General features: G+C 31.2%; 2 protein-coding genes and 1 long non-coding RNA gene across 7 annotated transcripts in view; 2 read left to right on the top strand and 1 right to left on the bottom strand.

The window, feature by feature from the left end:
- LOC139498378 (aquaporin AQPAn.G-like) overlaps nt 1-27,736 on the top strand; it is a 337,743-nt gene that overhangs the window by 266,480 nt on the left and 43,527 nt on the right. The gene's annotated exons all lie outside the window — the stretch shown is intronic.
- Nucleotides 1-27,736, top strand: part of LOC139498380 (E3 ubiquitin-protein ligase TRIM71-like) — a 134,235-nt gene that overhangs the window by 101,985 nt on the left and 4,514 nt on the right. The window contains exons 1-2 of one of the 2 annotated variants that reach the window (XM_071286770.1): nt 14,126-14,959; nt 15,735-15,803. In XM_071286770.1, coding sequence (XP_071142871.1) covers nt 14,193-14,959; nt 15,735-15,803 — 836 coding nt within the window. In that variant the 5' untranslated portion in view covers nt 14,126-14,192. Of the gene's footprint in view, nt 1-14,125; nt 14,960-15,734; nt 15,804-27,736 lie in introns of those variants that run through there. The other variant, XM_071286771.1, reaches the window with a different exon arrangement.
- Nucleotides 25,058-26,558, bottom strand: LOC139498388 (uncharacterized). 2 transcript variants are annotated; one of them, XR_011657919.1, is made up of 3 exons: nt 26,174-26,558; nt 25,744-25,822; nt 25,058-25,177 (listed from the first exon to the last, which is right to left on the bottom strand). It is a non-coding gene; the product is annotated as an uncharacterized lncRNA (long non-coding RNA). The 2 variants fall into 2 exon arrangements; XR_011657918.1 differs by lacking the exon at nt 26,174-26,558 and having other exon boundaries at nt 25,744-25,947.

Below are 27,736 nucleotides of genomic sequence, written 5' to 3'. Positions count from 1 at the left end.
AGGAAGGATAATATATGGTGCACAAATTTTCATACAATGTAATGTTTTAAAGGTCATCACTGATATAATAGGATTAATCATGTATTTCTCCCACAAATATCACTAATTTTGCACAAAGCAAAACTAAACATATTTGAGATCATTTGGACCAATATGCGGTTTGATAAAAGGTCAGTGAGATTCAATGTGATTTAATTGGAAATACAAAGGAGTAGTTTTGATAAGGGCCTAAAATGGTCCCCTTTTCTATTTAACTTTTCCACGTGTATTCAAGTCAACTTAAAACCTGTTGTATCTTGTAACATTACATTTTATAATCGGAGCGAAACATGGCCCTTACCATTGCTTACCGAACTGATTATTATTTTTTTTTTCTGTCAAGAATTTAGAAAACGGTCTACACGTATTGGACAAATAAGGTAACATCGATTCTAAAGTTCGTGATAACACTAGATTTTGATTTGGATTTCTATTATTTTTTAGCGGATTAACGTGCGGCAACTGCATGGGGTAAGTGCCTTAAATATGCAACGAAAATGTTTTGTTTCAAATACAAACAAATTCTATTATGATCATATTACTAAGATGTAATCGTTCGTTGTGAAACGCTTTTACATACAAAGTAAACAATGTTTTAAAAAAATTTATTAACAAGGTTCATGGAATTATCAATAACAAAAAAATATTAAGCAGAGTAATATCAATTAAAACAAAACATTTTCTTTTTCGTTCATTTGCATTTTAATGTTTTACGTGTTATATTTATCGTCTGGAAAATATTTGCTCCGAATACTGATAACCGTGTCACACGATTTTTTGTATTTGCTGAAAGTTTGTAAACAGTATGTGCTGTAATTAACATGCGTAATCAAACAAAAAGCGAATAGTATACATTTTTGTAGTATGAATTAAGATTAAAAAATGTAATACTGAAATATTTCCAACATAATTTCGTTTTATAAAACGGGGATAATTATACATTTCAGAATGATGGACTATGTCAAAAACGTGTGAAGCAGTAAGGGCAACAGTACGATATTTATCCGAAATATAATCACATTTTACAATGCTGTGTTGATCTAAATGTACTGAAGGCATTGGTATTAAATTTCAATGACTAACATAATACATTTTAGTATATGCAACTTTTAATTGTACATTAATTATGATAGATATTTTGAAAATTGCATTTCTTTATAACTGTTGTTTGTTTAATATGTTTAAATTGTATGTCTATAATTACTGAAGAGTTTGAATTAAAAAGGATACTTTTATGTCATTACAATAGGTTACTGAAATTCATATTTCACAAATAATAAAAGATACATAATATTGAATATTTGTTGTGATTTTCTACTAAATCAATCAGATTATCCAGGATTGTTGATTTGCAAAAAGTAAAAAAAAAATGTTTGCTTTTTTATAATCTGTGTCTCTTATCTTACATCTAATCATATACTCGATCAATATCAGATGGCATAAAACATGAATAAAAATTCAACAGAAAAATCGACGAAAGACTTTATTTGCAATAAATCATAATAATAAAAATAAGCAGTAATTTAAAGAGGGATACAACATGTCATGACTAGGAAAATGTAGACAAAAGATACTAACATGTTAAATATGGACTAAATATTGTAATGCATGCGTAACTGAATCGTTTCTTATGGTCCTGCTTTCTACAGATTAGTAAAGGTCTTCATTCGTCCAATACTGTAGAATCTTTAACAATGGTGATACATTCATTTACATTAATATAGTGCTTCAATGAACAAGAATGCATTAGTTCAACATACTGCGAAAAAAACTCTCAATTAATTCAGGTAGCATATACCCTGACACTTCTTATATTTTAAAATGTCTTGATTATATGTAGAATTAACCAAAATTGATAAAGGTCTTTAAAAATAGATGTTTTTGTTAATTATGCTAGGCATTTTGAATTATCATGGTAAAACTGAAAAAGGGGATAACTGTATTGTAAATTAATTACCAAAACAGCCCCTAAAATAGACTGTAAATTATTTCTACAAAAACTGGGACACTGTGCACCACATAATAAGTCAACTATACACATTTATGACAAAATAGCATACTTCCAGAACAACATACAAATTATCATATTTTTTTTCCATTCAAACATGCACACATTGAATTAAAAAATTGAATCATCCACACACAAAAGTACTACAGCATAGTAAGGATCAATGGACACATGTTATAAGTTTAGCTTGGTTAATCATGTTTGCTAAGGTGGAAATTCTTTAATATAAGAAATTGGAAAGAAACTAATTAAAGGCAGTTTCTGTACTGTACCAACACACATAAAAATTCAACATTCTTTTGATTTCTGTTTTATCAATCAAAGGTCACGTATTATTCCTCTGACTCTGAATTATAGAACCAACATATTTACTGTTTACTCTGTTTTCTGTCAAAATAACTTTAATTCCATTAATGTCTCTTGTCTTTGCATTTTTTAAGTGAGATAAAATAATTCCACTTCTAGCTAATTTGAAAGATATTGAAGTATTGATGACTTTTTTATCGACTAGAGGCTTCAAAGATAATCTAGAATTATAAAAGTAAGCATGGTGCAAATCATCATCAGTACAATTTTCACGTAGTTTCAGGTAAAAAAGTTCCTTCAAAGATAGAACATCCTCTTTAGCATTATGGGCATGATATTCTGTTCCTAATACTTCCTTTACAAGTGTCTGCTGCTTGTAATTACCAACCTTATATTTTGGAAACACTCACTTGGAAAGTTTCAATGTGTCGATGAATCCTTTCACATGAGCAGAAAATGTAGCAAACAAACTAAATTCTCTTAATCTGTTTTCCAAAACCATCATATTAAAATTGGTTATATTATGTCCGACAAGAACAGGTTTGTTTTGTAATTTTAAGAAATAAAATCGAATAGTGCTTGTTCAAAAGCACAAGTCTGAACTATGGTTCCATTTAGGTACATTTTATTTGTAGAGTGTGAAAATGTCAGACCTGTGATTTTACTTGCTTCGTGTGTCATTTCACATCTTGGCATTATATATCTTTGAAATATATTTGACCCACTTGATGCAGCAATCTGTGTGATGTCACTATTACGAGATAAACCTGTTGTTTCTAAATCAAAGATAATGAATTCTTCAGAATCATTTATAGTAAGACGAGAAGGTATTTGCTGAATATCAGATATTGCATCATTCACTTCTGTTTCATTTTCATAGGTGGTTCCTTCTTTAATCTGTGAACTGAATTCTGACTTTTTTTCAACTTTCGAAGTTGAATCCTTCTTCTTTTGAAATGAGAGGTTTTTTGGTTAGTTCTGTGTCTGTCTAATCTTTTGTCCATTTGCTTCGCTAGTTTTAAGGTATGTTGCCCTGGAGACAAAAGTGATGCTTCATTGACCTGAAGTATAATTAATATATGTGTCACCAGATGAGATAACATAATTTTATATTTTTCAATATGAATTACCTTGAAAAACTTTTACCTAACAATACACCAATGATATATACAATATGACAGATAGAAATAATGTGGATCCATACTATCTATAAACTATGGACATGCCAAGTTTGTTTACAGTTGACACAATTGTTTCATATAAAAGACAGTGTAATAAGAGCAATGCAAAGCATGGCTGGGTAAATATTCGACTCTCTGACCTTACCTTTGATCTTGAACTTATGAGGTTACTTAGTATGTATACTGTACCAAGTTTGGTCAACACTTACTAAAGGATGTTGATCCTAGTGTGTGCAAAACTGTGTTGGCAATAGAATAATAAAGTGACTGATAAACTTGGTTGGCCTTGACACCAGACACATTTTTGTATACTAGATATCCGAATGATGATTGTGGCCAAGTTTGATTAAATTTGGCCCAGTAGTTTCAGAGGAGAATATTTTTGTTAAAAGTTAACAATGACGGACAACAAGTGATGAGAAAAGCTCACTTAGACCTCTGGGACAAATGACCTAAAAAGCATAATTTAAAAAAATAAATAAAAATAAATAATTTCAGAACAACAAATATGAAATGTATCATCAAACATCCTGAATTTAATTTGACACAATTAAACAATAAAATTAAAGTTATAAAATTATCATGTCAAAAATTTACATATAGTCCAGTCAAACTGAGATTTAACCTCAAACTAATTGCAACAGAAAATGTTTGAGTTCTAATCTATAGCAATATGCCCTTTAAATACACATAAAAAAGTCCCATAAAATCTAGCATTTTTAATTTCTTATGGAAATTAACATTGGAAGGGGCAATAACTCTTGCACAAATGAGTCTTTTTTGGTCAGTTTTTGGTTGTTTTTCTTGAAAGTTATGTTAAGTATGGTTCTTTGAGGGGGTTATAAGTTTGTATTTGACTAAATTATATAATCTTCTGCTTATGAAATGTACATAACTGAAGTGTTATGAGTAGTTGCATTTTTCATTGCAGAAATGCATATTTGAAGCTTTGTGACCATTCAAAAAAAATAATGTTTAAAATTTGGTATTGTTTATATCTGAATATTAAATTTTTCAGCAAATTACTTACCTAAAAAAACTTTAAACCACAAAAAGAAGAATACATGCTTAATTATTTTGATTAAATTTGAGATTCTTTACCTTGATATGTTGAAAAATTCAATAAATGCTCAACTAATGAATTACAAAATCTAGATTATAGCTTGATTAAAGATAAGAAAACACCTTTAGAGTTGTTTGTTATACTCTAAAGACTGCTAAAAATTAAGAATCAATACATTCTAATGAATAGAAGCGGTAAAGTTATCATTTTTTATTGATATTTCTGCCTTTTCTTGCAAGAGTTATCTCCTTTTTCAATGCAAATCTCCATAGGAGTTTTAAATGGTGATTTTTTCAGTCTTACTCAAGTTAGATTTTATGGGACTTTTTTCTGTGTATATTTGGGGTATAATGCTAAAGATTAAAACTTAAAAATCTTCTCTTGCAATTACTTTCGGGTTCAAATTTATGCTAGATTGACTAAACTAATAATGTACCTTGATTTTAGAGCTTTGCTTGCAACTATGTGGTTAAAATTTTCATTGGCCTGGGTAGATCCCATATTCTGCAATATGTTTGCCCTCCTTTCATATTTCCCAACCACTTCACTTAACTCCTGTTTCAGGGCATCAGTTGACAAACATTCACCATTATTTTGGCAAACTGCTATACCTAGTAATAAAGTTAGTATCCACATGAAAAGGATGATTGTTCAAACATGTATTTTTTTTTCAACAATTTGTGGCAATTTTACATATATGATACTTGTCCTTGCTGATTGCCATATTGACCGGTCCTTAAAATAATAACACTCGGTAGTTATTATCAAGGGCATAATTAAAAAGGTCATACATGTATACATAACTAAATTTTGAAAATGATCTGTAATTTATTCATCTGAACCTAATATCAAAATTTAAACCAAATTAGAATTTAAAGATGTATGTATCAACTCACTTAACCAGTATCACCAGCAAAAGCTATGCCTGAACCAAGTAGTTGGTCCAAATCAAGTGCAGTTTTCATTATGCACAATTTTCATGAATGACAACAGTGGATATTGCCTCATGGCATATACATATATAATATACTTATTTGTTTTTCATTGCTAATTTTTTACATGAATCTGGTTGTTTGTTTATTTTGGGGTCATTTAGGGCTAACTTTATGGTTTGAGTCAAGGGTCCACATTGAAGGCAATGATGTGATTTACATTTATAATTGCTTATATTAACTGTTTTAGGTCCTGGATAGAGATTTGTCTTATTGTCAATTTAGTGTTTGTATTAGGTAAACCCGCATTTTAATTATTATAATTATCCATATCAGTCCTTGCATTGTCATGCATTTAAAAATATCTTACTTAAAATTGAATGGATCGTTTGCATATGTGCACCATTCTGCATTTTCACACAAGATGTGGTCTCCAAATATGTTTAAAACCATTCTCTTCAACGCTAGCTGAATGTTTTCCACAGATCCAGTGTTTTCTTTGACAGCATACATAAAGCATCTCACTATATACGGGATGACATCAGGGTGTTTCAACTCTTTAAATTTCTTTGACAGTTCATATAACTTCTTTGAAAATCCTTTTTTAACATGATTTTGGTCATCCTTTTTTTCTAGGTCATCAAAATCTACTTTCATTCTAGAAGTAGTTGTAGAATCATTGTCAGCATGTAACACTTGTATTTGGCATCCTGAATCTTTAAGGTTGTGGGTCATTTCAACAGCCATGTCTGGTTCCATACCTTTGCTCGATCCATACCAATTTTTGCTACAGTCATGTGCAGGAACAATTTCTTTTCTTTGCTGATGGTATTCACATACATTGCAGACGCGGCTCCTAAGACTGAAGTCCATGACTTTTCCAGTGATTGACCCAATCATACTAGTATGACCTATAAATATTATAAATTCGGATTAAAACTGTGCTTTAAATACTGAATGGCATGAACATTAAATGCTAACATAACTGATTATTGACCTTCTGCTGTTGTTTTTTTTTTTTTGGTCGGGTTGTTGTCTCTTTGACACATTCCCCATTTCCATTCACAATTTTATTGTATGTAAATATCTCCTCTTTAATTGCAATCCTAAAATAACAGATATACAAATACAAATATAAATATTCTATTGGCACAACATTAATTACAATACTTGGCAACGGCCCATACAACAAGCATAAAATAGTAATGATGCAGCAATTAAACAATACTACAAAGCATTTCATTGGGCACATTTCGAACAATTAAATGTGCAATTATATGTGCAGTTATACATATATCAATATATATAGGTTAATTTGTAAGAATACACTACTGACATAAGTATATTGTATGTTATAGCTTCAAATTGTTCATATTACTAATTTATAAGGACATTTTTCTTAAGTCAAATGATTGCATGCAGATTAATAAAATATGATATTAATCTAAGTGTATTTCTATACTTGCTATTAAGTACTTGTTTGATATATTCATCCTCCATTTTGGATTTTTGTCATAATTTTTAAAATAGGACAATTTTGATCAAAGAACATTTCTTTGTGATTTGTATTTTGTAATATATGAATTCTGTTCTTGTAAAATTTTGTCATGAATTCGTTGTTTTATTTGAGCAAGCATAGGTGTAATAGGTACATTAATAGATGTTAGATATGAGAAACCCAGATTATTGATACATTTCTTCATATTACTTGTCCATAGGCTGTTTTCTCTTGTTTGAAGAAATAAGATATCTTGAATTGAAATAAAATAGTAGAGCTAAAACAGTTGTCCACATTTTAAGAGTATGATAATTTGTATACCTGTATTGCTGTCATAGTGCCAGCCACTACCCCGCTTTTGCCATCCTCCATCGAAACTGACTTCAATCTAAATAAACGGACAGAATAAATAAATAAATAAATTATTTATATTTTTTTTCTTCAAAAAACTGCATACTAAGTTAAAGTAACGAGGACCAATTTGAAAAATCGAAATACACAGCTTAATTTGGCAAATCACTTAACCCCAAGAATTAGATATTTGATTAAAAAAACAAAAATAAAGTATAATTTTGGACCCTTTGGAACTCAATGTCCAACAATTTAATAATAGGCCCCAAATTCCAAAATATAAATACATGTAGAGTTGTCTCATTGGGACTTACACCACATCTTCCTATATCTATGTAGTGAATTTTGTCATGAATTCGTTGTTAGCAAGCATTGGTGTAATAGGTACATTAATAGATGTTAGATATGAGAAACCCAGATTATTGATACATTTCTTCATATTACTTGTCCATAGGCTGTTTTCTCTTGTTTGAAGAAATAAGATATCTTGAATTGAAATAAAATAGTAGAGCTAAAACAGTTGTCCACATTTTAAGAGTATGATAATTTGTATACCTGTATTGCTGTCATAGTGCCAGCCACTACCCCGCTTTTGCCATCCTCCATCGAAACTGACTTCAATCTAAATAAACGGACAGAATAAATAAATAAATAAATTATTTATATTTTTTTTTCTTCAAAAAACTGCATACTAAGTTAAAGTAATGAGGACCAATTTGAAAAATCGAAATACACAGCTTAATTTGGCATATCACTTAACCCCAATAATTAGATATTTGATTAAAAAAAACAAAAATAAAGTATTATTTTGGACCCTTTGGAACTCAATGTCCAACAATTTAACAATAGGCCCCAAATTCCAAAATATAAATACATGTATAGTTGTCTCATTGGGACTTACACCACATCTTCCTATATCTATGTAGTGTATGCCCTTACATTTTTCAGTAATTGGTTGTTTTCTTGTGAGAGAGCTTTCACATGTTTATTTGGATTGAGAGTGGTCTCATTGGCACTTATACCTTATCTTACTATATTTAGATTTATAATATTAAAAAAAACCTAGATTATTCAAGACTTGATATTAAATCCAAGTGAAATGGGTTAAGAAATAGGTGAATAAACCCATCATAGATACCAGGACTAAATTATATATATACGCCAGATGCGCGTTTCGTCTACAAAAGGCTCATCAGTGATGCTCGAATCCAAAAAAAGTTAAAAAGGCCAATTTATACAAAGTTTAAGAAAAGTCTTGTTTTATGCACCTTACTACAATGTATATGAACCAAAAAATCTTACCTTTCCATTACTTAAATTTTTTTCTTGCTGTTGAACTGTTTTACATGATCCAATGGCAGCTTCATGTATTTTCTTTCCAACTTCATTTTCTTTCTTCTTGATTGTTGATGGATTGACTGAAGGGACATTTAAACCAGAAAGAAAGTTGTTCACATGTGTAGACCCTATTCCTGCATGTACAATGTATCATCCCTGAAAAGGTAGCATAGTATGATACAGAATTTTGATGTTGTTTTATATATTTACATTTTCAGTGCTAAGCACATAAGTACATATACAGATGTAATTTTGTTTCAGGCTGGAAAACAACATGATTCAAAAAAGGCAAACGAATTGAAAAAAGTGTTTCAAATTAGCTTACTATACAGAATATGTTTAACTCATTGTTGAAGATCATATATTGCATACTATTGGGATTTTTTGACACTGTCAATCATTAATTTTAATGAATTATGAAAAAAGACTCTAATACATTACTGAAGGGGGCAAACTTACAAAGCACACACACTTATAAGATAACAATTTAAAAATTAAGACAATATCTTAAAATTGCATCAGATTGATTATTAAATATAAATGAAATGAAAGAAAATATACAGCAAAACATTTAACACAACAGTTGGCGAAACTTTCATCAAATAATAACTTAGATATCATATAATACAATATACATGTATGCTAAGAAAAATTAGTGTGAATGGACCTACTAAAGCGAACAAGAAGTAGAGAAAATGGGTCGTAGGTCAATCAAGAATCAGAGTGAATGGACCCAGATTGGTCTTGAACCTAGAACATAAGCTTTGGTTTAATCTAGAAAAATGGATTCATGGCTAGTAACACTACAGATATGTCGTTCAGTAGTCCAAATAATTATGACATCTTGAAAATTTTTTATAATTTTTTTCTTTGACGCGGTACGTCGAAGTAAGGCATCAAATAAAAAAAAGTATAATAGCCTTTCAAGACGTCATAATTATTTCGACTAGTCGTTCAGTAGCATAGTGCTTTTAGTGAAAAGATTTTAATAAACTTGATGCAGATTCTTTTTATGACAAAGGAGAAATATTCAGTTGTTACCAATTATGTAATTTGTAAATCAATTGTATCTGATCTGATACTCTTTATGTAAGGTATGGGCCCTGTGGCCGTAATTTGGGAAATACAAATATTCTATTCTGAACACATCAAAGCCAGACAAGATGGGTATAGTTACCAGAATGAATCATACTTTAAAAAATTTGGACAGCACTTCCCCTGCACGCAGCACTTTCAAAATATCCCCCTACCCTATTTGCCCAGGCCAATATAAGGGATTAAGAAAGAGTAGAGAAGGCATTGGACAAACTCATTTATAATCAGAGATGAGCAATTACCTTCTCATTGAATTTTAGTGTTGAAATAAAATGAATCTTACCAATTGCAGCTTTTGAATTTACGAGAAATGCTCCTTTTCCATTCCTTTTTCCTGTCTCAACACTGTCGCATGGCTGGCATCTACTGCAAGGAATGTACAAAACGCTTCCGAGTCCGTATTTCCGCTCCCCTACAGTATCCAGTAATTGGAGAGGACAGTTGCACATCTTACAAAAGAGGTTTTCAGCAAGGTGAATCAATTCAACTACTCTTCTTCCTTCTTTCCAACAGTCGTCGTGCGATGGATCGTTTAATACAGTTACAGATGCTCCTACGTCAAGTTCACAATTAATTATAATCTCATGATCATCTTGTAAATTGTCAGTAAATTTCCCATATGGATGGTCCTCGGTACATATCTTGTTCATGTATTTCATCTTTGATGACCGTACGAAGTTTATTTTTCTGTTAAACTTCCCGTTCTTCCGGAAACGAGCCATCGCGGTTGTTTACTCGTTACCAGACGACAATATAACTGTTCCCAGGTCTCCGATTTCTAAGCGCCATATTCGCGCGTAAATATAGGGAACCAGTCGTAATTGGGTTTCTTCCCTTAGTGTCGGGATCTACCTTAAGACATCTATTTTGCATGTCTGCATTTGTTTTCCTGCAAGACCAAAAATATTAACATTTTTTCTCAACTCAATCGGTTTGTTGATCATGTTTTATTTTCTTTTAGTTTTCATTGACTTTTTAAAAATTTACCTTGGAGTTCAGTATTCATTTCATGTATACTGTTTCATTTGCAGACATGGATTATCATTTATTGTGTCATAACTAGAAACAAACTTTTAGCAAACCTTGTACATGTACTTTACAAAGTCAATATATTTTCTATGCCAGTAATACAGACTACAGCTGTACCTTAGCTATATTTGTCAAAACATTGCGAACGGTGAGACGTCAATACTAGTCATCCTCGTAATTTATTTGTCCCTTTTATCGTATTTTTTTTTTATTCAGCTGTCACTAATTAGGTGTTTTTTAGATGAACAGCGGGTACGGCATACCAACTCCTTACTCTGGTGTCTATCATGAATTTAGATGTTCATAATTAAATATTAAATGAGACAAACCTCCATTGTTGCAAACTACTTAGGATTTTCGATCCCCGAAATAGAGCCAGACCTATATTTAATTATTCATTCTACCTGTTCTTCTTTCCAATGTATACAACGAATGGAAGATTCTCCCAATATATTTAAAACAAATAAATAACATTAACAAATTAAACTTTTTTTTTGTAGATTGCAGTTTCGTTAAAACACGTTTCATGGCATTACCATGGCTGGTAAACATGTCTATTCTAGAGACAAAAGTCAAACAACAAGCTAAGTAATTAAGGCATATCGAGTCATGTGATCGTGCCGATACTGTTTTAAATGACGAAAATTATTAAGGAGGCAACCCAGTGGTGAGTTTACTCATCACCAATAACTTCAAGGACAAGCGGCTTCAACATTCAGCATGTATTGTAACATAATGAAAATTAGTTTGCTTCTAATGTTTCAAATTAGTCGGGGCATGCTGTTGCTTTTCAAACACTAACAGAAAGTCTAAATGATTATTTGTTTGCGAAAGATAGAAACAAATGTTGTCATTGTCGTATAGTTCGCCAATTGTATTTGTTTACATATATTTCATGTTGTTAAAAGCTATGTATGATCATTTGAAATTTTTTATTATTTCTATCTTTACAATGTATTCCAACTTCTCAGACATTTTGTCAGATACATATTTTGCCTAGTTATTAGATGTCAATTATTTTCATATGGAAAATGATTACAATGCACTCTCATGTGATACTGAACGGAAATGTATATTTTAGCTGAGTGTGTGATATAACTTTATGAAAAATTAGATATGCATATTGATGTCTAGTGCTAGTGTCTTATAAGCATACATAGCCACCTCTTTTGAAGCGTAATATTTCTGTTAATCGTGTTTGTGTGTAGTAAACATATTTATCTGGCTTTCAAGTCTGCTATACATTCCATTGTTTATATATATAAGAAGATGCAGTATGAGTTCCATTTAGACATCTCTCCATCCTGGTCATAATTTGTAAAAGTTAACCATTATAGGTCAAAATACGGTCTTCAACATGAAGCATTGGCTCACACAGACTAGTTTGTTATACAAAGCCCCACAAAAGACTAGTTTATAACCATTGCAACCGTCTGAGCTATATAAAATACTGAAACGAGAAACGAGATGAACCACTTCAATAAACGACAACCATGTCTGTTTTTGTTTTATAAAAAAAGGTGGACACATTGTTCAATGTGCGCTTGCTCTAGTACTGGTATTTTTAAAAATAAAGACAAACTTCATTTACTGTAGTGTTATGAATATGTAGACTAATTTTCATAGTTGTTACATCCTTTAAGATTGAAATAATCAGCCATGAATTTCATCATTTTTGTTCATTACATCAAGGACCGGGTGTTAACTTTACGGTCATTATTTATTCACTGTTTTTATGGCATTTTAACAAAACTTTCTCAAACATATCTGTATACGGGCCGTTTATTATTACATAACTAATTCTTAATTTTTCCATATTTTGCTATGATAGAATTTTGTTTAGTTATTAGTCAATGCAAATATTTGTAAAGCAAGCTTTCTATTACACATATTTTGTGGACATGATATTTTGTTCACAAAAACAACAACCATTGTAACATGCTCTTTAAATCTTACATCACGAAAATGCTTATTTGTGTTGTGTACATGATCCCGTGCTAACTGTAGCATAATTTAAATTCCATTATCAAACATTCAATATGTTACATACATTAAAGGCTGTAGACAATATTTCGTTAGTGGTGACTTCATTATGCGAAATTCTAAATTTTATCAACTGAAATACAAGAATATATACTCATGTTCAATTTATCATATAAAAAAAAATATTTTCAGTTCATAGTACTACTTGTATATTCAAGCGTTGAACATGCATCTGATAACTATGTGGTATAGGTTTTGTTTATTTTTAAGACTGTATGGTTTCTTATAGTTGTTAACTACAACGTTTTTTTTTGTTTTCTGGTACATAGTTGTCTCATTGTTAACATACAACATTTTCGTACTGATATTTATCATGAACCTATTAATATGCATCGAAATTTTAAAGTTACTCCATTTCACCAGGTAACAAGCAAAAATGCTTACAATTGTTCTTTAACGCAAAAACACGTCGGTGTAAACGTTTGCATTTCGACCGGATGTACCTGCGTAATTATACATCCTGATCGGCCTAATAGACGATCCACTTAACAATCGGACGTGGTCACGGATTTTGGATAACCTACATGAAATTAAAAAACTGAAATCAGACAGCCCTCGAAAGATCACATGCAAAATAGACGTACAGGAACTTGAGATACTTAAAATAGTAATAAAAATCTTACGAAAGTTCCTAAATAAAGCGCCCTCTCGATCGACATCAATAACATTTGTTGACAAAGAAATCATAAAGTAATGCACATTTGCCATGTTCATTGACGTTTCAATAAGTAAAGTGTCTCTACATAATGTTATTAGTAGCTTTTATTACCAAAAGTGTAAACGTTAAAAAAACCTCTTAAATGATAGGATATTTTGTGAATTATAGAATGTTATTTGAATACACATATGATATATCGTCTTAAATTTTTTCTACCGATTTAGAAATACTTCATTAACATGATTATTTTTAATATATAATCTTATCGTATGAATTAATCTTTTGGTGGAAAGTATGCAGATACTAAGAAATGTTTAAAATTCAATCAAGTACAACGTCTATATTTAAATACGTAGTTAGGTAAATAACATGTGATATCCTGTAAAAAACACACTACGGGTATTTAAACGTTAATATATAAGATTACTCATATTACACGTTCAATATAAAATGTCTGTTAGCATAATACATGTATTCATTGTTAACTGAGGGTTCACTTGAGCATAACACAAAGAAACATTGGTTGAATTGTTCAATTACAATCTTGTCAATGATTTATATACTATCTATTGTACTTGATTTAAAATTAGAATTCATTAGCATGTACTACAATAACCTGACGTCATAACTGTGATTTTGATCGAATTTAAAATGGCTCAAGCTGCGTCTAAAACATGTGAGGTTTGCGTGAGTGCCCCGGGATCACACTATTGCATTGACTGTGAAGAATACTATTGTGGAAATTGTAAGTTACTACACAATAGACAGAAGTTATCGAGAAACCACCAGTTTCAAAAAGCTTCCGAACTTATCCCGGAAGGTAAATCTAAATGTAATGAACACAAAGAAGAATTGACTTTAAATTGTAACACATGTAATGCACAGATATGCACACGTTGTGTGACAGGAAAACACAATGGGCATACGTTTTCCCAGATTTTCGATGTCATCGTTCAACTACAAGGGGAAAACGAAACGAAAATTCATGCCACAACAAATGAAGCAAATCAAAATATAAAGAAAATTGAGGATAGTTTAATATCGTTTGATAATTCTGTTGAGTCTGTTATAAAAGCCATCAACGACGAAGGCGGTAAGATTAAACGTATGGTTGATGAAACCGTAGCTCAGATGATTACTTTAGTGAAAGAACAATCCAAGAAGGAGAAAGACAAGCTGATGAATATGTTAGCTGATGCTAAATCCGAGCTTGTAGCCGTACAGACATTAGACAGAAAGAGAACAGAACTAGCTAAGACCCGACAGGATGGAAATTTGGTACAAAAGATCAATAATCTGAAAGAAGAAATTGACAAACTACATATAAATTCTCTTCCAAAGTTTCCCAAAATATCATTTAGTCGTAAATCTGTAGCTGAAGATGACATCAGACAAATGATAGGGACATATAATATTAGGTAAATATAACAATATGCGATGTCTTTTAAATTGATACAGTTTGCATCATAAACCTTGCAAAACTTTAAAATTTTGAGTGACATTATTTTTAAAGTTCATATATAGCAAGAAATGATTGACAAATACACATACCACAACTTAAGATTGAAAGCTTGGAACATACCTACTCTTTTTAAATATATCTCCAAAATACACGTTCTTTTTTATAAGTAACATAAACTATATCGGTAACTACTGACGTAGACAGTGTTTTCCAATTAATGAAGCGCTTTAAGTAACGGAATAACACCGTCCACAAGTAATGAAAAAATAGCTCATGCAGTTATACAAAACATATGATAAGAACTGCATTGATCATAATGATAACACAATTAATCATAACAGTATATGCATTGATAATACAAGTTATCACTTTACATTGAGTAATAGAAAAAAATTATCATCTACAAAAGAGTGGTTTTTTTTAAGTTAACATCATTATCAAATATTGAAGAAATTTCAAATATCCAAATGTACATTTTATATAATGTGAGCATACTGTTAAATGATAAGACATATTATGAAACTATAATAGTTTCGTATTTCATTATACTTTATTGAAAAATGACAACAACAGTTTTGTACATTAGTGTGTTTACCTGTACTTTTATCCTTTATATAAAAAAAAATCCCAGATTTTACATAGTACTTTTAAATAGAATTAAATAATTTCAAAATGAATTATTTATTTAAACATTTAAAAAAAACCATAAAGAAATCAAATCTTTTTGATAGCAATTGTGCACCAGTCCTTGAAAAAAAGGAGCAACGCCATGGATACTTATACAGATGTTCTGGTTGTGGGTAAGTTATTAGAATCAGCTCATCCTTTATATTATTAATCATACAAAATAAATACATACAACATAACAAGATACAGCTCGTCATTAAAGTAACAAATGATTGAAATGAACTAGACATTAAATAAAACATGCACAATCTACAACTTAGTATAGTGTAATATGTATCTTCTTTTAAATACCTTTGTTCGAAGTAGTATTGTTCAGGTAAATACATTAATCAAGTGTTTAACTGACAATAGTTTTAATACCAACTGATTTTTATGCCCGATCTACGATAGTAGAGGGGCATTATGTGTTCTGGTCTGTACGTCCGTTCGTCCGTCTGTCTGTCCGTTCGTCTGTTTGTCCGTCCGTTCGTCCCACTTCAGGTTAAAGTTTTTGGTCAAAGTAGTTTTTGATGAAGTTGAAGTCCAATCAACTTTAAACTTAGTACATATGTTCCCCATTATATGATCTTTCTAACTTTTATGCTAAATTAAAGTTTTGACCCCAATTGCACGGTCCACTGAACATAGAAAATGAAAGTGTTAGTTTCAGGTTAAAGTTTTTGGTGAAGGTAGTTTTTGATGAAGTTGAAGTCCAATTAACTTGAAACTTAGTACACATGTTCCCCATGATATGATCTTTTTAATTTTAAAGCCAAATTTAAGTTTTGATTCCAATCTCACGGTCCACTGAACATAGAAAATGATAGTGCAAAGTTCAGGTTAAAGTTTTTGGTCAAGGTAGTTTTTAATGAAGTTACAGTCCAATCAACATGAAACTTCGTACATATGTTCCCCATGATATGATATTTCTAATTTTAATGCCAAATTAAAGTTTTGATCCAAATTTCACGGTCCACTGAACATAGAAAATGATAGTGCAAAGTTCAGGTTAAAGTTTTTGGTCGAGGTAGTTTTTGATGAAGTTAAAGTCCACTCAACTTGAAACTTAGTACACATGTTCCCCGTGATATGATCTTTCTAATTTTAATGCCAAAATAAAGTTTTGACCCCAATTTTTACGGTCCACTGAACATGGAAAATGATAGTGCGAGTGGGGCATCCGTGTAGTATGGACACATTCTTGTTAAAGTTCTGTCTCCACAATCTGTATGTTGTGCCTGTCATTCAGTGGCATACATAACGCATCTGCTTTTGTATATTCATTTTTCAAGACAATTGCTTGTTTGTACTTTGAACTTTTCAGTCGGTTTCAAAGCTGTTTAACTGCAAGATTTTATTAAGTTTTTAATTGTGTATTTATCCAAGAAACGATTAATGGTACAATTTTCCGAAAGATTGATATTTACGTCTTATTTTCCCACTCTAGAAATGTTTTGCTAGTCAAAATATTGTAGTAAACAGTATTTAAAATATACCTTGAAGAAGCCACCACGCAGAAAAAAATGCACGTCAGTTTTTTTGTTTCATTTTCTATGGAACGCCGGAACTGTCTTAAAGTGTAAATATTTAATAAGTGTTGTGGCTTTGCTTTTACGTCCTGTAATTTCGTCTTTATGTTATGTGCAGATGCCTTTATTTCCTGACACTACATATCTGTGTTATGTCAAATTAATTGATTGGTTGGTCAAACACTTGTATGATATGTCATTGCTAATCTTTGTTGTGTTCAATAGGTATTACATTATACTGTAACAACTATATATTCCATGAATACCTTTTAACTTTATGATCCACCGTCTTTACATTCTTTCATATTTTCACTATTTTGTGTCTATTCTTCCTTTAAGTAAGTCAGTAACATGTAACTTATTTCGTTCTGTCACAAATAAGATTGTTATGCCGAATGTTCTAAACGTTTTGTTTTGACACATCTTTGTTCTATGAAAACCTCAGGATGTTATAGTCTAACGGTTTTATGTTGTGTTTATACATATGTATCTCCAGTGAAAAACATGACACTTATTGGTATAGTTCATTTGCGTTTTGCCAAACAATTAATATTCTCTGTTAGCGTTCATTACGTCATGTGCAATGCATTTACATTACGTTCAAACACCTAATACAGTATGTGCAAACACTTATAACCTTATATGCAAACAACTGATAGGTTTTGTATAAATATTGTTTATGTTATGTGCACCTATAACGGTATGAACCAATGCCTATTACATTGTGTACAAACACGTATAACGTTATGTGCAAACACATATAACGTTATGTTTAACATCTTTTTCATTATGTGTAAACACCTATAACGTTATGTGAAAATACCTATTACAGTATGTCCAATCACCTATTACGTTATTTGCAAACGCTTAATACATTATGTCCGAACAACTGTTACGTTATGTGTAAACTCCTATTACGTTCTGGTAAACGTTTTTCTGACACAGATTAAAACAAAACGCATCAATGATATGCATTTTAAAAATTACAAGTTTGAGCATTCGAAAACGCTGTGGACTGCTGCGATGTACATATCCTTATTGAAGGTACTGTGAGTGCATCGGGCTATTGATATAGTATTGGAAATGTAGTATTTTTATATATTGATTGATGTTAAAATGCTATATAAATATTTAGATTTTTAGGGGGAATTAAGTTGTCCTACTTTTAGAGTGTGCGTTATACATCCATGCTTTTAAATTAAAATAATTATAAATATACAGACACGACTCTAGTTTCCAATAAGTTCAACCGAAAGTAACAATATAATATAAAAAAGAGGATGTGGTATGAATGCCAAAATGACAACTCTTCACAAGAGACCGCATGACGCAAAAATTAAAAACGATAGGTCAACGTACGGCCTTCACCAATGAGCATAGCGCGTACCACACAGTCAGGTATTTTAAAGGTTCTGAATAACCTTCCTAAGACTTACGTTTTCCTCCGTCCCTGACAAGGCGTGTTGAGACATTTGGGTGTCCAGGAAAAGGAAGGATGAGGTGGCCCGTCCCTCTCATTTGAGACTTTTGCAAACTAACAGAGATTTTAGAAAAAAAGGTAGGGCCGTTTTCCCGTGAGTCTTTTTTTGCATTTGATTAGTTAGGTAAATCATGTTTTTTAATGACCCGGTGGATGTTAATTATAGTACATTCAAATATGTCACATCATACCTTGAGCAGGCATTCCTACAATACTCAAGGCCAAGACTATTGTTTTGTTTTGTGTATCAAGACCAATATTTATTTTGTTTGTTAATTCCCCTGCGAAGCATTAAAATATGAATCATTAAGTTATATATATTTGAAATTAGTTTTGTATTAAAAAAGTGTGTTAATGTTGATAGATGATTTGTATTGTACATGTGTTGCATAGCTTTGTTTAACTCTAAACTAACAAAATGTTAAACAAGAATGTACATGTCCATAGTACACGGATGCCCCATTCGTACTTTTATTTTCTAAGTTTACTGAATTGTGAAATTGGAGTAAAATTAGTAATTTGGCATTAACATTAGAAAGATCATACCATAGGGATCATGTGTACTTATTTTAAAGTTGGGTGGACTTCAACTTCATCAAAAATTACCTTAAACAAAAATTTTAAGCTGAAACGGACGGACGGACGGACGAACAGACCGACAAACGAATACATAACTCATGCATAGAAAACCAAATACCCATGCGCAAGTGGCGCATGCAAATGGTGTTTCAATATAATTATATATAAATACAATACACATCAAATTATCTAATTATCCGATATAAATCATCAGCTAATCTGTTTCAAGAACGGTCTCTTGTTTCTTGTTTTAATGACAAGAAGCCAGAAATATCAGACGCATTTAATTTGGGATGTTGTTTTCCTCAATCTGGATGTATCTATATATTTACACTATTTCATTCTTAAAAGAAGTTTGAATATATTATAACATGTATAAAATATTAAAATTATATCTGAAACGATTTTAATTTTGATCACGTTATCTTCAAAATCAATTTGCTGTAATCTAGAATTTAAGTTTATTGACCTTTTGTCTGATTATAGAATATGCTTTAAATTGTAAAGAAAATATTCGAGTTAGCTCTTACCGCGATATAGCCTTGTTGTGCTAATGCTGCGTAAAGCATCCAACAAACAATCAATCTTTACACTGTTCCGTCTATATGTACCAGACAACAGCTTATACCAGTTTGTACTAGAACGGCTTGTGTAACAAACACGTTAACGTATTTTCTGCATGGAATTGTACCAAGTGCACACATTGTTGTGATACAGAGTCAACCCTTTCTTTAATGGTTTACCTACAGTCATTCTTTCATCCTTTGTTGTTTTTTTTTGTTTTGTTTTTTTTTTTGGGGGGGGGGGGGGGGGGTAATCAACTATGTTCCTGACATATCATATTATATAAAAATCGAGATATTGACATAAAAATATTTGTATTTCTTGTCTTTATCATAAATTCTATTCGTTCGGCACATATTAAACTGGCCCTTCTGTGACATAAATATTAGGGAAAGTTGGCTCTACCTCAAAGGAGAGGGTCCGGTAAGACACCTTTTTGGCCCCAAAATATAGCAGTTTTACAAAATTGTTAATATGTAAACTTTTAGTTATTTTTTGGACAGCAGAGTACTTCTGCTACATACATATGGGCTGTTTTTGACAATACATGGCAAATATATTGGGAACTAGCACCATAAAAGCATGCTAAATCACTGAAATCTTCACAATTCTAGCATTTTAGTATAATTTTAGACGGTTTTTCGTGTTCATCCTTAATATTAAAATGTAAGTTGTATTTGATGATAATACATAACATATATAAAGGTTGAAGATGAACACGGGTCATTTTTCGGCATATTTGGTAGATTTTTCATATTTGAGCTTGAATCGGATCGTTTTTAATTACAAAATCAGTGAAAATCTTTCACATAAATTAATAGAATCAAATAAAATAGACACTTAAGTGTTTAAAAGTGGTCAAAATCTTTCGTCAGATGAACCTGAAATTTGAGGCAAAAATCAGTCTTTACCGGACCTACTCCTTTGGTCCGATTTTTTTTTTCATTGATTAAAATGTACAAGACAGGTAGAGGGTAAATCAAAAAGTTGCATTTTCTCTTAAAACTTTTTTGACATATTAAAAACTGCATTTATCCTGTAATCCACAAAAAGGACGCATACACATATTCCTTCTAAATAAAAGCTTGATCAGCTTTGGGTCACATTCACTGGCCATACTGGCAATTAAAGCCCGCAAACTCTAGGTAATGACTTCGATTTATCTGTTTTTGGCCTAGTAACTGTGAGTCGTATCCAAAACCTGTCATCAAGAATGATACAGATATTTTTTTGATTATTTGTAAATAAAGTCTCCAGTTACCCGCTTCCATGTTGAGCAATTGGTAATATGGAAATTTCTTTCTGTGTAACAGTTCATTTTTGGGTCCTCTTCGTGGTCCGCGTTTCATTTAAAAAAAAAAAACACCAGATACAATGAATTGGATTTAAACGATTTATGCTCAATTTCGAAGGGTGAATTACAGGATAAAAACAGTACATGTACATTGTTGGAAATCTAAAATGTATTTGTAGTCGCTGCGAAACAGGAGACATATCGGCATGCCTCACTTTTAGTCCTGTTTCTAAAGCTCGTACAAATAAATTTAATGTTTTCCGACAAAGTACATACATTATATATATATATATACATGTATATATCATATTTATAATCAATTTAGCATTCCACAGTTGTTGATATGAATTTATCTTTTTGTTTAAAATTTCAACGAATATCGTCGCATCAACATGATCAATGAGAAACATATACTTATTTTCCGAATGGTTGAGTCATAAATTCAATGTATATTATTTCGGGATACGGTATTACTGTTAACTTTGATGCTCTTAGTTATGAACGCGAATGGTTCAATAAATATAGCTAAATACACAATTATGCTAAATGTTCATAAAAGGGATTTGCTGGACATCTGAGAAATCTTATCTCTAGAAATATCAAAATGTCATACAAATATATTCTATTGGATCTATATGTTATCATTCTAAAATATACATTGTTTTGACAAATATTGCCATTTTTAGAAATATCGTTCCCTCTTTTCACGGCTGCCGTTAAAGCGTGAACAATATATATTAACAGCAAGATAGGCATGTAGTACATATGATTCAATCCAAAGTATCCTCAAAGTGCGGAATCCCTCTTATATTGATGAATTCTTGTTCGCATTGAGATCGACGTAACATTTTTAAGCAAAATTCTTTAAAAAAAAAACACCTATATAACGAAAAAAAAAAACTAGGACAGATTTTAATACGAAAGTGAAAGCTTAAATTCTTCTGTCAATTTCATGTTACTGATTAAAAGTTAAGAATGTTCACTTGTTATACTTTTGAAATTTTCTTAAATTTTCGGAACCCTCTTGTTCATCCGTGTGAGCTCCATAAACACATTTACCAGCTAACTCCCAGTTTACTAAAATGGCGGAACCAGAATTTTTAAAAAGGTAGAGCTACATTTTTTGTTTTTATATGCAATTTGATTAAGAAAAGGGGGGGGGGGGTTGCTCGGGACCTAATTTTGCCAAAACTTCCTGTTAATTTAAAAAAGTACAAGATAAAAGTTAGCGGGAAAATATCTTCTTCCTCGGTCAATATAGTCTTAACAGGCACAACGTACTGACATCGACAAAAGTCTATAATTGAGAAGGTTTATTCGGCGCCTTCAAAAACCATATGGAATAAATATGTATGCAAGTTATGGCGACCTATCCAATGACCCAGTTGATGGAGATGAAAGAGAACAGTAAAGAAATGCGGTTGCATTTTGTTTTTAACATGTAGCATTCTTTTTTTTTAAAGTCTAGTAGTATTATAATTCATATTATTTATTTTATCAATTACACTGTAATTCTCACATAAGTCCACAATCATAACATCAATTACGATTGTAAGGATAGTGTTAACATTGTATTTTTTTTAATATAAAATCCCTAACGAAAAACTTTGTAAATTGTGCATCAGCAGTTGGTTTTCCTGTTTGAATTGCTTTACACTAGTCATTTTGGGACCCTTTATAGCTTGCTGTTCAATGTGAGTCTAGTCTCCGTGTTGAAGGCCGTACTTAGAAATATACTTGTTTACTTTTACAAATTGTGATTTGAATGGATAGTTGTTTATCTATCAAGTTTGAAAAAGAAATACTGTGACATGCTCTTATACTGCCGTTGTCAACTTTCAATATTTTAAGATTGGTCAGGGTCTAATATTTTACTTTTAACAACATGTTTTCATTGATTACTATTTTTAAATCGGGATTGTTTTATTGGGCAATTAATTTCAAAAATTGATTTACAAATTTTGTATAGGTTTTGCTCATTGTTAAAGACCATACAATGACCTTTAGAAATTCACTGCTAACTTATATGTCATATGGTCTTTGGCAATCATACGGCCAAATCATCTGACCTATGACAATTACAATAATTTGATGTACTTTGTGATTTATTAAGAAAACGAGAACGGTGATTCCGTAGTGTTTTTTGTTTTCGGAAAACATGTTTAACGAGCTTTATTTTCCTCAGACATTTTTTCACAAACTAAAGCTTAAACAAGGGTAGGTGATCCATATTTTTTTATAATATGATTGACATTAAAGAATACGGCCATTTCAAGAATGAAAAACTCGGTTTACATAGACCAATATCTACCTGACAGACTAACATCATGACGACATCCTAAAGAACACTTGATCTCAATTTGAAATCTATGCATTTAAACCTGCTGAAAAAAAAACACCTGCATTTAGCAAAAACTTGTGTTATGAGACCATTAAGTGGTCCCTATGTAGTGCATTTCATATATAGATTCAACGTGTAAAAGACAACCAGTGATATGAAACCACATTTTTGTTTTCCCTTAAGTTGTCTCTAAAAACAGTTTTTAATTCATTTGCACAGCGGATTGAATTTAGCCTATCTATTAGAATTTGAGTTCTCTCTCTCTTTCTTTTGTAAATTAGTAATTCATGTAAAAAATAATAAACTACCCACAAAGTATATACTTTTAAAAGATATTGAAATAAAGAAATTTGGAAGATGAGTCCAGTGCAAGGGGTCCTTTGTTCGAAAGAGTTTGGAGTGTCTGTAAATGAATACACAGAAGTCTGCTATATGGTTGTGTGCAATCCAATATATTTGTCGGACACCTACTAACACTCTTTCTTTCTTTCTTTCGTTCTTTCTCTCTCAGATTAATGTAAAAGTCAAGTTTAGCATACTAGTCTCATCGCATGCATATATAAAAGGCAATTTTATTTGAGAAAATGAACTCAATTTTACCACATTATTTCTAAAAGTTATTATCTTTTTCACACACATGTTGCTAGGTATATATTACTTTATAGAGATTGTTCTACTCACAGTAGATCAGTAGATAAACAAATTATCGTAAGCTATACTTTGCTCATTGTTAAAGGCCGTTAGGTGACCTTTTTGTTTTTGGAGGAGAGTTGTCCCATTTGAAATAATACACATCTTCTCTTTTATAGATGAACTATTGATGAGATACGAGTATTTCTCGGGTAAAACGTTTTGTTTAAATAGGTGTAATACCACCATTGATTTTTCCCTATTAGTCTTTGTTAAATTGGCACTTTTAAAAAAATTGTACAGTATTTACCTTTATTTCAACCAAAGAAATACTTTGCATGTGTAAAGTTTAATCCTTTCCAGTGATACAGTGAAAATTTCACACTACATTTCATTGCATATAAGAAAATAATCATCGCCGGAAGTAAACAACCCAATTTTTACACAGTTATTTACATGTTACCTGCTTTGGTAACTACGTAACCTTAACGTTCCAAAATATTTTATAAGACCATCAAATAAAAAAAGAATGATGCTTTCAGACATCCAACATACATATTTACGACTCAGAAACATTTAAGTGCATTGAAATGCAGGGTTAATTTTCTACAACTGTCAAATTCAAGGGAATATTTTTTTAGGCCTACTTTCGTATGCAACCGGATGTGACGTACCATGATTTGGTGGTATTACACCTAAAGAACACCTAAATGTCAAATAAACTTAATGTAATTTTTTCCCCTCCAATTGCAAGTTATTTCAAGCATAACTGTCAAGTTTTGTCTCAGTCAGAGCTATAGTTTCAGAGAAAATCACTATAATGTAAGGCCATATCCTACGGCAATTTCAGTCTAATTTCTTCGAAAAATCCTAATTTCAGTGTATTATTATAAAATGCAGTGTTGACTAATATCTGATCATAAACTCATGATCTATGCATTCAAACAATTATATAGAATACAAAAGACAACTTTAAGATGATAAACAATTTTATTGCACCTTTTAGAGTTCATTTGAAGGTCTGTTTTGGTCTGTTTTGGTCCATTTTTCCCTCCTTCCTTCCTTTTTCATCAAAACTTAATATCTTTTGTCTAAAAATTAAAACAAATGTGATTATTTCCCCACAAAAATGAAATAAATGTAATGTTAAATCAATAATTAAAGTGTTTTAGCTGAAAGAACTGTCTCTATAAATGTTAACAGTCTACATGGAAGTTTCTATAAGTCCTTATGTGTAACTCAAGTTTTTGGTCTGTTCGCCTAGTGTGACAAATAACGGTTCCCTTTCAGTCAATCATTTATTGTTACTGGTATCAAAGTCTTTTTATTTACTCATAACAGTATATTTCTAATAGATTTACACAAAGAGTCCACTTTCTTGTATTTTACATTAGAAAATGGGGAGAAAGAGTAATAAAAAAATACCTCAAATTGTTTTTAAAAAGGGTTATGTCCCTTGGAATGCTGGTACAAAAAATAATTGGTAAGAATTATAAAGTTTAAGTATGTGAGACTGGATTCTGATGTGTATCAATCCAGGGCAAATAAGTGTTTAGATGATTTATTGTCTGTGCAAAATGTAGACGGCACAATGGCAAATTGTAAACTTTTGCGGCCAAAAAAAACCCAAAAAAACATGATGATAGTTGATACTTACTTTAATGCTGAAGTGTCATCTGCAGACCAATTCACATATGAGATTTTTCAACAGAATGCTCTTCAGAACATGGTTAACACTGAAATAAAAACAATCACATGTTGTATAAACAAATCTGTCAGGGTAATTTAAAATTTAACACAGTAAACTAAATACAGCTTTGTCTGTCCACTCATTTGACTTAGAAAACACCCGTAAACCCTCATTTCAATGCAATTTTACCTCGAACGTGCTCTCTGTGTCTAAATCCATTCCGAATAGTCCATGTTTACAATGTATGAACTGGTTTATTAATAACTTTTAAAAATGAAAGTACAATAAGGTCACGAGTGCATATGTAGTTTCCCTAAATAGGTGTAATACCACCATTGATTTTTCCCTATTAGTCTTTGTTAAATTGGCACTTTTAAAAAAATTGTACAGTATTTACCTTTATTTCAACCAAAAAAATACTTTGCATGTGTAAAGTTTAATCCTTTCCAGTGATACAGTGAAAATTTCACACTACATTTCATTGCATATAAGAAAATAATCATCGCCGGAAGTAAACAACCCAATTTTTACACAGTTATTTACATGTTACCTGCTTTGGTAACTACGTAACCTTAACGTTCCAAAATATTTTATAAGACCATCAAATAAAAAAAGAATGATGCTTTCAGACATCCAACATACATATTTACGACTCAGAAAAATTTAAGTGCATTGAAATGCAGGGTTAATTTTCTACAACTGTCAAATTCAAGGGAATATTTTTTTAGGCCTACTTTCGTATGCAACCGGATGTGACGTACCATGATTTGGTGGTATTACACCTTTAATGAGTTGCTAAGATAAAAAAAAAAAAAAAAGATTGCACATTTACTGAAATGTTCATAATCAACATGATCAAGAAGTACTTTTTTTCTCATTAGATTTTGTAGTCTTAGCTTCGATTCTTTTAATAGCAACGCTAGGCATAAGGGAGTGTGTATATAGTTTGATTTGGAATCGTTTATAATCCGACTATAAGGAATTTAAACGATGAACTTTCTTTTAATCGCATTTCCAGTTTCAAATCTAGCTTTTTTTTAAACGAGAGTGATCATATGTAAACTTATCGTTTTTATGACCCCGGAGTTTGTCTTTATTATGTTTTATGATGCATCCGCATTTAATAATTCGACATCCTAAATCTTTGATACAATGCAGATCTATATTTCAGAAATATATAAGTTTTTTTGTTTTTTTTTAGATCAGATCATTTCATGAAATCATTCAATGCAGATATGCATGAAAAGTCATATGCAATTTAGCGTTATCATAACGCGAACGCAAAGTTACGATTATGGGGACATATCATTGGACATCTTAGATTGTTTAAAATTTTCTATATGCACCTCAAACAACAGTACATATCATATCATTTTTTGTTAATTGTGTTTATTTATATATATATATGTACTTGTATCATTGTTTTTATGCACTGTAAAGCGCTTAAAGTAAATGTTTATTTAGATAAGCGCTATGTAAGCACTGTAAATAATATAGTGTTATTAACTGGCTGTTTCTGTATTGGCACTGGTATAGATTCTCGGTCAGCTGTATTGGCCCTCGACCCTACGGGGTCGAGGGCCAATACAGCTGACCGAGAATCTATACCAGTGCCAATACAGAAACAGCCAGTTCATAACACTTTTATTAAATAATCCAACGTTTTCAATACAGACTTGTTCTGAATGCTGTATTACATACATCAAATGTGAATATAGGGCCAATATTTCCAATACGGACTGGCACTGATGTGAATATAGGGCCAATATTTCCAATACGGACTGGCAATGAATCCTGAATTACATGCATAATTACACATAATATAAGAATGCCAGAATTTGATTGGTTCAACCTTTGGTAGTCAGTGTATTTTTGGCATATTCTAACATTTTTTCCTCATTTCAAACCAAATTGCCTGTTTTTCACCACTTCCGGTGAATATGCCTCAAATACATGTACA

This window comes from Mytilus edulis, chromosome 12 (assembly GCF_963676685.1).
Source record: "Mytilus edulis chromosome 12, xbMytEdul2.2, whole genome shotgun sequence".
Classification (NCBI taxonomy): Eukaryota; Metazoa; Mollusca; class Bivalvia; order Mytilida; family Mytilidae; genus Mytilus; species Mytilus edulis.
This window is presented reverse-complemented; position numbering and strand designations above follow the sequence as displayed.